The 12,272-nt window shown below is 36.2% G+C and overlaps 1 protein-coding gene across 1 annotated transcript; it reads left to right on the forward strand.

Moving 5' to 3' along the window:
* The first annotated feature begins 2,310 nt into the window (after positions 1–2,310).
* LOC142336646 (uncharacterized) lies at positions 2,311–11,909 on the forward strand. The gene is made up of 8 exons (XM_075385559.1): positions 2,311–2,528; positions 2,896–3,036; positions 5,770–6,132; positions 6,417–6,677; positions 7,084–7,193; positions 7,538–7,802; positions 8,199–8,360; positions 11,102–11,909. Exons 1-8 carry the CDS (start codon positions 2,393–2,395, stop codon positions 11,467–11,469), a joined length of 1,806 nt encoding a protein of 601 aa, XP_075241674.1. The 5' UTR covers positions 2,311–2,392; the 3' UTR covers positions 11,470–11,909.
* The last annotated feature ends 363 nt before the right edge of the window (positions 11,910–12,272 follow it).

Raw genomic sequence — 12,272 nt, forward strand, 5'->3', positions numbered from 1 at the left:
TGGAGTTGCTGAAGCACCAGGGCTCACTGAACCTTCTTTCATTATTCTTTATGACACTTTTTAAGGGCTATCGTTCTTGTGCTGATTTAGTTGGAACTTGTTGCGTCTATTTTGTGTCTCGTTTTTGTTATTCGTGAAGCGCTCTCATGATATTTTTAAAAAGGATGGTCGTTTTGTTTAATTGCTCTCAAACGAAGTTTGTAGCAATTATATTAGTCCTGTCGGTCTTTTTTTATGCGATTTTTCGCTTGACCAATTTTTCGTCTGACGCTTTTGACTTTTCGTCCTCAAAAACGGGATAAACAGGTAGCGCCCAGCGGGCATTAAGTGCTCTTAGAGCCTTTCAGGTCTGTTTCAGCTCAAACTGTTTTGGAGACTTATACTTATGGTGTGAAGGGCGGTTCAGAGGTTGAGACACCTCCCCCCCCCCCCTTGTTGACCTCCCACCCCCACTATTGGCTCCACCCCACCCCCCCCCCCCGTGGCTAGCTACTGACCAAGCCAACCGCTCGCCGGTCGTTTGAGAGCAATTCGCCCGACGTTAGTCGGTTATGTTTATTTATTTTAGTTTGATTTGTGTTGTCTTTGGAAGAAAATAATAGCGTTAAATTGTAAATTCTACAATTGAAGAAGATTTGTTTTGAGATTACGCTCAACTGAACAGCTTTTTAATGTTATTTCAGTTTTTTACTCCACAGTGTTTTTAACGCCCCAGTTACAAATTATATGTTGTTATATAGCACGGTACTATGTAAAAAATAGCACGTGCGCTGGGGGGGGGGAGGCGTAAAAGATAAGCCCACTAAGTTGGGGGCCAAAACAGAAGTTCCTCAGTTATTTTGATTTTCGAAAAATTATAGTATGGATTGTCTATCAAAATCCGGGTTTAAAAACTGCTGCTTTTTGTTTAGTAAGTTTTTTGCTTCAGTTGATCTGTCAGTAATTTTTGATTATTCATTAATGCATTCAGGCAATTTCAACTCATTTGCGTGAGTGACTTCTTTTGGTAGACTGCGTTTTTTTCATTTGGGTGATTAAGTTTTCAGTTGCACGTGAGTTAGTTAGCTCATTCTCAAAAATGACTTCCTCCCTACTTTCAAAATGACTTTACTTTGTTTCAACGAGATGAGGTCAACTTAGTCTTTGTCACTCTTATTGTATTTTATTTGAGAGAAGACAATGGAAGCAGCGATAAGTTATACAGATACTTAATCAAATTTTAACATCCCAGGAATTAATAAAAAGACATTTCTTTTTCTATCTGTTTTTCAGATCGAAAATTAGATCGTTCTACCTCATGAAGGGCTACAAAGCTATCACTGCTTTTTTCTGGCAATCAGCCGGCTATGTTATAATTGGTACAATTTATATTCAAAATAAGGGCTACGTAGGATTGATTTGGTTCATGAGTTAACCGACTATTAGAGATTCGTAAGGTTTTGTAGAGAAAATTATCCTAGCGACTGTCTATATGCAACAACCCGTTGGTTGTCTTTTTGTAAAATTATATAATTTGATTATCTAAAGATCATTGTGTAAAAAACTGAAAAAGCCTTTTGAAGCTCTGAGAAAAATTTTGTAGATGTTTGTGCTGTTGGTGATGAGAGAAAAATGTTTGTGTTTCTTACTTCTGAAAATTATACAACGCACCGAAATTGATGTAAAGCCGTTATTTCATGGTTTAAAGGGCGAGTCTTTGAATTTTTTATTGGTCTAATCATTTTATTTGATTGTTCGGAGTTCAAATAATGTTTAAAATTCTACCTCTTGCTCTTGTTTCTAGTTTTTATGCATTTATTGATTGTACTGACTTTCGCACCACAAATTTTCATAAAAGCAATGAATTTGCATTATTTCTTAAGTTATATTTTATTTTATTTATTTTGTTTATTTTATTTATGATTTATTTTTGCTGCTAGCTCAGAGTAAAGCAGTTGTGGTTGCTGTTTTGATTAAAAAATCACTGCAGCTATCAAACGTCGAATCAATACTTTGCCAAATGTTGTTTATACTTCATTTAACTCACTGAGTAAACAGTTTTTAGCTCTCCTTTTATTGTCCGAGGCACATTGTGAGCATTAGTCGGCCCTTTTTTCAGCCCTATTATTTAACCCAGGTTATCTCACCCCGATATTAATCCATTAAGATTTTGTTGTTATTAACATTAATTATTAGGAATACGTAGGGTTTTGGCAAAGAATTTAGTCATTAATACCCAAACTACTCGATACATAGAGTTTTGTGGTTTAGGTTTGGGGTTAAAAGTTTGCGGGGTTAAAATTATATTTTGTCATGATCTCCCATGCTTTCAGATTGGTCTGATTTCAAATGCGTTGACTTGTGTCCATGGTCGAGGTGAGGTTATAGAGAAACTGAACGAGGATCATTAGAAATGGAATCGTTTGCCGAAATGCATGAAAGTGCGTGTGGTACAACACCCACATTTGAGGAGACAAAATTTACCACTCTATTTGACAACAGTGATTCGGTTGAAGAGCTGAGCAAGAAGCTTGCTTTCAATGTTCTAGGTTAGAATTAATGACTTTCCGAAAGACGTTAATTGTAAACTTTGAGAAATTCATCATCCTCCATATTTGGTCACTTCTCAAGCCCGAATTAAGTTTTCATTCCATTCATGAATCCCACTTGGGTTTAGCGAAAGGGATTTAGTTTTTATTGCAAACACTGTGATTGGTATTCTTGGGAATATGAGCTCTATTCTTAATAGCTCTTGACGAGAAACTAATCAGTGAGATTATTCGAGTGTTTGTAAAACGTTTTTCTTCTAATATATTAAAAGAATGAATCGCAAGAAAAGAAAATTGCGAGCAAAATCATGTAGAAGTCGCAAAAGGTTGACCCATTTTTGATTTTCAAAAGATTACATTTATTTAGTTGACGGAGAAGCGAGTTGTGTGGAGTGTGACGAAAGCAGCAGTAGTGAGGATGGAGGTGGAATTGGTGGTCTCTTTTTAACTGAGGAGGCACTCTTTATATCTTATGACAACATAATATACTTCGAAATACCCAGTCCAGGTTAGCAGCCACTCTAGACCAATTCTGAACATTTGTCTACATTGGCAAGGGCTTAACAGCTATTTTACGAGTACTCTTAAAGTACAAAGCAGTCATATATTTAATTTTGTGTGAAAATGTGTCTGCTTGATAAATTTTACAGTTACAACAACTTCGGAGTTAATGCCGATTTGGTAGACGTGGCGAAAATCTTCAGTTTACTGCATCTAATTAATGAGTGTGAAGAGACCTTTAGTACTGGCTGCGACCAGACAGACCATGCCTGAATTGACTGAAACAAAAGTTATTTAGAATAGGTGGAAAATTTTATTAATAGCCGCCCTCATCTTCTCAGCCGGCTAATATAGCGCTCCTATTTTTTTACAATTCAAAGAATTTGAATTGTATTGGGGCGCTGTCTTTTTACGACTCGAAGAGGAGTATTGGGGAAGTCCTTTTTTTTAATCAATTTTATTGGAGTGAATTTTGAAGCGGGAAATGAAACGCGTGAAAAAATTTGGAGTGATTTTGGTGCTGAACAAAAATGAAAAGTGGAGCGAAAAGAGAGTGGTTTTTGTTCATACCGCTGTTTTTGAGAGAGCGAAAAATTGATGTGTGAAAAAATTTTGTCTAAGCGAGCGAATTTTTTTGTTCACGTGCGGCTTTTTGAAAGCAGTTTTTTTGCAACTTTTGATGGTTATGAGGTCTGATTATGATATTGTATTAGTTTTAGGCTTGTTTTGATAGGAATTGAAGGTTTCAACCAGTTAATTTAAGTTTGATGCTAATTTGGAGGTTTTTGATCAGTTTTTGCTCATTTTTGGACGAAATTTAATGATTTTTTGCCTGTTTTTTTGTTTCAATGCTTAAAGTGGGATTTCATTAGAAGCTTGTTACTTAAGGAGTATTCAGATGCCAATTGACTAAAGCTTTCTTGGTATAAATCACTTTTTTCTTTGGAAAATTGACAGAAAAATTGAGAAATTTTTAACCATTTTTCATATTTTTTTTGCAGTTTTCCATTTTTTTTAAATCTTAGAAAGGTTTTTTAGCCTATTATGACTTGCCCATTGTTTTGCGAGATTTTCATTGCTCTAATTGCAAAGGATTTTTGTTTCCTTGTACTATTAAAGAAAAAACAATTTTAAAAAAGTTAAGGTTTTCTAATTTTTTTTTGTTCAATTTGTTTATGAATTCCGTTTCTATTCTTCCTTAAACGTTTTATGGCATTTCTGGAGGGTCAGGGTTCACAATTGTTGTTATAACTGTTTAGTAATAAGTATGGGTAATTTTCTCCTTCGAGTCGTTTCCGGAATTCTTCCGGCTATGTTTTTTTTTTTTAAGATCTGTTCACACATTTTCATGATTTTTGAAGTCAAATTGGAGTGGTGATTTTGGTCACGCCGAAACAGGAAATGGAGCGAAAAAGCGAGTGGTTTTGCGGAGTGAATTTTTTTCGCTCTAATTTTAAAGTAGAGTGAGAAAACGGTGTTTGAACAAAAATTCGGTTTCTCGGTAGTGGTTTTTTTTCACATGCGGCAATTTCTCTCTGATTTTTACTGTTTTTTCAATTTATTGGATCGGATTTTTTCTAAATGGTTTTCTCAATCCATTCACAGCTCATTCTAGGCCTAATTTTTTATTTGAATTAAATTTTAATTTCTCGCTAGTGGTTTTTTTTTGTTCACATGCGGCATTTTGACATTGATTTTGTGTTTTTTTCTTATTTTTTTTATCTGATTTTTTAAAAAATGGTTTTCTCAATTCATTCATAGTCCATGCTAAGTCTAGTTTTTCTGTTTAGTCAATGAAAATTATTTGAATTGTACGTCAGGACTTGTCCTGCTATGTTTTTTACTTCGTCGAATAAAAAAATGTTTCGCTTTACCTCATTTTGCCGCCTTTTCAACATTTTGCGTGAAATCTTTTTGACTTCTCTAGGCTAGTTTCTCTCTTCTCTCATTCTGCTAAAAGTGATTTTGAACATCAGTTGCTCAGCAAAGCAATTCAAAATGAACAGAGTCAGTATAAAAAATTGAAGTCAGAAATAGAAACGGGATAAACCCATAAAGCCAAATTTTAGATGCCCGCTATTTGAACGTCGTTCCTATAAGTCTTATTTACCATCTCTAATGCTTATTGTTATTGATGGTAGCCCCTGTAGCCTCTCTCTAAAACAGAAGTATGTTCAACCACGAAATGCCATCAAAATAAATCGGACTTTAAAAAATGTTTTTGTACAAAAATCTTTTTTTTTTCAATATCTTCTGTTATTTCAATCCCAATCATGCTTATTGGAATCAACGGCGGCTATTTTCCGGCAATCTGCCGGGTATGTTTTGAGTCGCGCTCAGCTTGGAATGGAAAATTGAAGCAGAGGTGTATGACATAGTTGCTCTGGTGTAAAGATACGAACTCCTGGCCAGCCAACAAAGAGCATATGTTAAATTTTTTCCGCGAGAGGTCTTTAATGGGATAACGCTGCCTGTAAATTTGGACCAGAACTAAAACACTAGGGGAAAAGATCAAGGCTATTGAGATTTTGGACGAAGAATGCATAGAGGGAAAAAGAGGAATGCTGAAGATATTCGTGTATTGAAAGGGGTGAAAACTTAAAAGACCTGCGGCAGATCAATAAAATGTGCTCATCAATGTCTGCCAATTCCTCGCACAGGCTTTGTAACAATGCAAGTTTAGACAATTTTCGGAGAAACCTCAGAATAAAATGATTAAACTGTTTTTCCTTTGCTCTAGATACCGGTGATGTGTTCGAGTTTGACTCAGCTGAATCAACTAGCTTGGAAAGATCGTCGCTGGGCTCTCTTGGCAACATAAGTACTAGCAACAGCAGCAGTAACAGTTCAATTGCCAAGTCCAGCAACCACCATCATCAGACCTACTACCCACCCACACATTCCTCCTCTTCAGTAGACCATGCTACTCCCAAATCACAACCTGGCCACGATAGGACATTGGCAGAAGATAAAAGCGTGGGAACTGAGGCAGAAATGTATGGTGATAATTTGATTGACGTGGACGACAGTGGATCCTACCATGAGATTTATGAGGGGCTTTTCATTGGTCACCTGTCCTTTGTCCAGGTCGTTGAGTCAAAAGGTAATTGAGTTCTCAGAGACTTAATGAATGTTTCATGAGTTGGGTGTCAGTTTTGAGGAATTGCTAAGTTGTTCTTTGGAAAGTTTTGTTCGAGGGTTAACTAAATATTGAATTGCAAGAGTTTGTTCTCAGTTTTGAGGAGATGACCCAATCATTTTTAGCAGGAGTTTGGCGATATTCAGTAAAATTGGGAATTATTAGCTGCTAATGAAAATGTGGTTTGAAAAAGCAGTAAATTGGGAGATAAAAATGCAAAATGGCAAAATTTCGTTGACGTTTATCAGAAGACCCCGAAGTATTGACGACGTCTTTGGTGCTCGAATTTCAATCACTCGCAGAGCTACAGGCATTTGACCAGTTGATCCGCAGCCAGTTGGCTAAACAGACGTGGAGACCCAGAAAAGTGCTCCTGTTCCTCAACCCGGCAAGTGGGAGGGGCAAGGCGGTGTCCAGTTACGAAGATCAGATTGCAAACATGCTCAGACTGGCTGGAGTGGTTGCAGATGTAAGAATCACAGACAAAGATGGTGCTAACAGTGTCAAAGGTATTCCGACTATTTGGATCTGTTCTTTTTCGCTGAACAAAGTTTCCATTATTGTGTTTGTTTGCTTATGAGAACAGGGTAATGTTGATTTTGCCCTGATAGCTTTTTATTAGACAAACCAAAAGATGGAACTGGCTATTATTACAATTATCAGATAACAATATTCTGATGCGGAATATAACTATAAAAATGGTCAATTTAAACCGTCACGCTTCAATACGGTTGAGGTGTTTGACAGAATAAGGGAAGAGCTACAAAAATCTTCAATCTCGGATCAATCATATTCCTGAAAACACAGAGGATCAATAAGGGTGCATCTTGGCGCAAAACAAATCTCAACAACCTTACAAATTGCTCCCGATTTTGCCGATTCTGACGATGAATTGTAATAATGTGATGTTTGCAGGCATAATCTTCAGTACAGACTACAGTGTGTATGACGCAATTGTCATAGTGGGCGGAGATGGTAGTTACAGGGATGCAATTACTGCTATCTACGAAAAGATGCACAACCAGGTACAATCACCAAAACAACCACACCCTGCACTCTGCGTGTTCAGTAATATACCCGTTTCCGAAGAACCCGGCAAGTGGTTCCGAGCAATATTTGCTGAAAAATATAATCTAGCTGCTGTACAGTTTTTCATTAACGAGCCATTCAAACCTATTAAAGAAATGAAGCAGTTCTCTGGTCATGTATAATCCAAATGCGATTTTTTCGAGCAAAATCAGGGGGCAGATTAGAGTCATTTTCTAGCAAAAGGCAATTTAGACTTGATGGGCATTAATGTGAGTTGGTTTCAAGGGCTTGACTAGTGAAAATGTAAAAATCCGGGTCTTATAGATTTACTTTTTAACAGGGCAAGTTTGACCTGGACTCGGACGGCCAGCTTCCTCAGATTGACATCAATGTGTCAATTATACCTTGTGGCAGTGGTAACGGTGTAGTCCACTACCTCACCAGATCATTCAACCTGGAGCCCTCATTGGCTGCCCTGATTCTGGGAAGGACAACACCACTTCCTGTAGTGTGTGCAAGGAACATGGATAGTGAGAGGAGTCTGATAGGCTTGGCAATTGTCTGTGTCAACTATGGAATTACATCTGACGCCATTGTGGTAGCAGGTTTGTTTTCACTACCTAAAGCAACATCACAGATAGATGCGCTAAGCAAATCTTGTACTATCTGGCAAAATCCTCGTTACAGCGGGATGGAAAACCTGATCAACATTATTGTGAGGTTGTGTGGTTCCGCAAGCTCAGGAAGCTCAAGAGAACAACTATTATTCAATTTTCATGCCATTCTGCAACTGCTTTTATATGCGGTATTCTGATACTGTATTATGCAAGCATGTGTTGAACGTATATTTCGTTCCTCTCGCTCAAAGTCACAGTTACAGGACTTTGAATGGTTCTCATAGAAGTTTTAGAGAAAGTCAGTTTTTCGATTATCGGATTTGTTTGCTCCCTATATTTATATAACTTCGCTCGTTATTTCCAAATTACATGTTCAATATTTAGATCGATGGAAGTTCCTGGGACCTGGCAAGTACATAATTGGGGTTACAAGTGCAATGCTGAAGCACAAGTCATTCAGAGCCCAGATCACAATGCATAAAATGCTTGAAGGAACAAAACAACAATCGAAAGAAAAACAAATTCTCCACGATGAAGTTGTGGAAGGTACATGAAGCTGTTATTTAATTTCTGGTTAATAGCCGCCCTCATGTTCTCGACCGGCTATTATAGCCCTCCTATTTTTACAACTCGAAGAGGAGTATTGGTTTTCTTAGGTTTTTTTTAAACCTGAAGTACTATTCGTTCAGACGGCGTTTTAACACGGCGGTTCCATCAAGCGAAAGAGTAAAATTGTCCTGTCAGCTATTTTTTGGAGCGAGAGTAGTTTTTTTGATCATATGATAACGCATATGATAACGTATGAGACAAATAGATAACCTTTTAAACCGTTTTTTCGTCCAATTGGCCCGGTTTTTTTGTTTGTAATTAATAGCCGCCCTCATCTTCTCAGCCGGCTATTATAGCGCTCCTATTTTTTTGACTTCGTCGAACTTTTTTTCGCTTTACCCATTTTGCCGCTTTTTCGACATTTTGCGTGAAATCTTTTTGACTTCTCTAGGCTAGTTTGATTCTTCTGTAATTCCGCTCAAAGTCCTTTTAAACAGCAGCTGCTCAGCAAAGCAATTCAAAATGAAGAGAGTCAGTATTAAAAAAATCAAAGTCAGAAATAGAAACGGGATAAACCCATAAAGCCCATTTTTAGATGCCCGGTACTTGAACTTTGTTCTCAAGTAAGTTTGAACTAAGTTTTAGTTACTATCTATAATGCTCATTGGTATTGATACTAGACCCTGTAGCCTCTCACTGAGAGACAGGAGTATGTTCAATTACAAAATGGTATCAAAATAAATCGCACTTAAAAATGTTTTTGTACAAAAATCATTTTTTGTTGATATTTTCTTTTCTTTCAATCCGAATAGAGTTATGGGAATCAACGGCGGCTATTTTCCGGCAATCTGCCGGGTATGTTTTGGTTTTTGTGGAATTTTTGTAGTCGATGCATCAATATATAGTTCTCTGATATTGATACCGCTGTGTTTTCGAGAGCCTGAAAATGCGTTTCAGGTTTAAAATGGGCATCTATTTTTCAAAAACAATTGTTGCCTGTTTTTGATTGATGAACGTGGCAACTTCCCTCTGATAATTCAGGCACTGAATGCCTCTTTTCATTGTGAAGTTGTTTTGCTTTTTAAAAATGGTACATGTGCTAAATCCATTTTGGTAGTTTTGTCCAATTTTTCCTTAGTGAAAACTTGAAAATTATTTAAAGTTTTAATGATTTGACTTTCTTAAACTTTTTCAACATTTTTTGTTACTTGAGGCATCAATTGCTCAATAGTGAATTTTATTTGTTTTTCTACCTCATTTTTTGATTTTGATGTTCAACTGACCGTACTCACCATATTCTAGCATGTATCATTCCAGCATTCTTCTAGGATTTATAGTTTATTTTGCTCTGCTTTAATCAGTTGTGAAACAAATTTTTTGATGTTTTCTTTTTTTTTGGTCTGATTTTTCTTGGAAATTTTCTGGGGGGGGGGGGGGGCTCGGTTTTGCTAAGAAACGATTTCTCTTTTTTATTCTTTTTTTTTGTCGTTCCCATGATTAATTTTTTGCAGTAGTTTGAACTCATTTTGTCTATGATATCTCACACGAGAAAATTCTCCTGATTGCTATGACTTTAAAAGGAAAACATTTGTGTTTTCTACAGTCCTATTTTTAAGGATTATTTTTATTTGAGAGAATCAGTTTAACGATTGTTATCTGCCCCATACTTTCACATTGTGTCGCAGAGTTGATTATTGTTGAGTTCTACTAATTTAGGACTAGTGTCATGAATTATTTCTTGACAGTTTTAAGCCGTGTCAGTTTTTTTAGTCTATGAGTATTTGATCATCCTAAGAATTTTGGCCATTTTTCAAGGTTTTCAAACATGTTTAATAAGATGAATTTTTTTGTTATCAAGATTTAAATTAGAAAGTGACTCTTTTTAGAAAAAAGTATGTTATATTTCAATCTGTTCTTCTTTGTATTGTTGCTGCATGTTGTCTTAATAGTTTTTTGATGTTCCAATGATTTCAATATTTAAATCTTTCTTGTTATTACATTGGGGTAAGTTTTTTAAATCGAATCCGCTGAGGTGAGGAGTTACTGCTTTAAGCGAAAATGTAATGCTTTTGACTGAATGTACGGTTTTTTTAATGAAATTGAAGTTCCGACGCTTGAAATTGCGTACGGAATTCTACGTGTTTCGCAGCCAATTCTGTTCAAACTGCTTGGAAATAGCAGTTGCTCTGCAAAGCAATCTAATTTGAACAGAATCGGTATCGAAAAACAAAAAATGAAAACAGGATCAACCCATAAAGCCCAGTTTTGGATGCGCGCTACATTAACTTTGTTCTTATAAGTCTTAGTTTACATCTCCAATGCGTTTTGGAATTGATGCTTGCTAAACCCTTGAATCTTCTCATTAAGAAACGGGAGTTTGCATAACTGTGAAATCAAATCAAAATTGTTTGCATTTTCAAAAAAGATCAAAGGGAATGAATTAGGTATAATGGACAATTGGGTATTTTGGCATTGGGCATAATGACATGTAACGGTAAACAAATGTAGCTCATTAGTTTAGCTAAAATGGGGATATATGTATGTAAATTTTATCGCTTAGATTTGAAACTGTATTGAGAATGGCGGAGGATTGCTAGGAAATTGGCAAAATATTGTAGCAAAAGCATTAGTTATTGGAAAAAATTATACAGTTATGTTAGCTCTCTTGCCACAAATGTTTTCCATAATTGATAAGCAAATTTGAAGCATATACTTATCATTATTAATGACTTGAGCAGGTGAGTTCAAAGATCTGATGATGCTGGTGAACGGGATCTCAGACGCAAGTGAGGTGCCCCGGATCCCGAGGCGCAACGGGGATGTGTTCGTGACACCCGGATGCACAATTTTCCAGCAAACCGGGTTCCTGCTCAACTTGGGTCTCTACTCCCAGAGGATCTACAATGACGACACAGTCACCTGTTTCAAAACGAACAAAGTCACTTTCAAACTGATCGATGAGAACAAAGAGAGAAGTGAGACTAAGAGCTTTATCAATCTAGATGGAGATATATATCCCTTAAAACAGGACGCTTTTGAAATTACATATTTTCCTAATTTAGTCAACGCCTATGCTTTGGGTTTTCCCTCTGATGTAAACTCCTAATTTGGTGCTTAGACATGGCAGTATCAATGATGAATTTGGAAAAGATGCATTTGAGGTGCTCTGTAAAAAATCGAGTGAATTGAAGCAATATAACTCCGATTGTTTACGATGATACATTTCAGAAGTATTTAGATTCTATAATTTGTAAATTATTTTTTAAAATTTATATCAACTGCTTTTCACAAATGAGATAATGATTGCGAAGAACCATTATTTCTTTTTAGGTATTTAATTACTCAAATAATGTTTTGATGAATGAAATGAAGGTTCGTTAGCGAATTGTATGACTGTCTATCATAGTTTACTCAATTATAAATTGAATTTAGAAACCAATGTGAAATACTATTCATTTCATGAGTTGTTTTAATTGAGCATTGCTGCCACTTAGTCATTGTTCGGCCATGAATGGTTCGAATTCTACAAATTAATTATATTTGCTATTCTTTTCAACACACGACTAGTACCCTTTGTTGGAATCTCTGATTTCGACGTGATAAATTCTAGAACTGATTCGAGGAATTTGTCGCACTATTTCGTTGTCTGTTTGCATTTACATGGCCTTATGAGATGGCTCAGTTTATATATAATTTCATGTACCTGTTAAGGATTGAGACTCGGATTCAAATTGAGAGTCTGCATAGAAATCCCATATTTACATGTTTCAACCGTGTGCGACGAAATGTAACTGCGACATATTTGTAAGTTATGACATGTCTGAAGGTGCAGATGTTAAAATATGGGAGTTGAAATCAGATTTAGTCAAAAAAAATTATTAGATAAAAACATGGAAGTTAAGTGTTCGT

Source organism: Convolutriloba macropyga, chromosome 1 (genome assembly GCF_964194025.1).
Source record: "Convolutriloba macropyga chromosome 1, txConMacr16.3, whole genome shotgun sequence".
Lineage (NCBI taxonomy): Eukaryota > Metazoa > Xenacoelomorpha > Acoela > Convolutidae > Convolutriloba > Convolutriloba macropyga.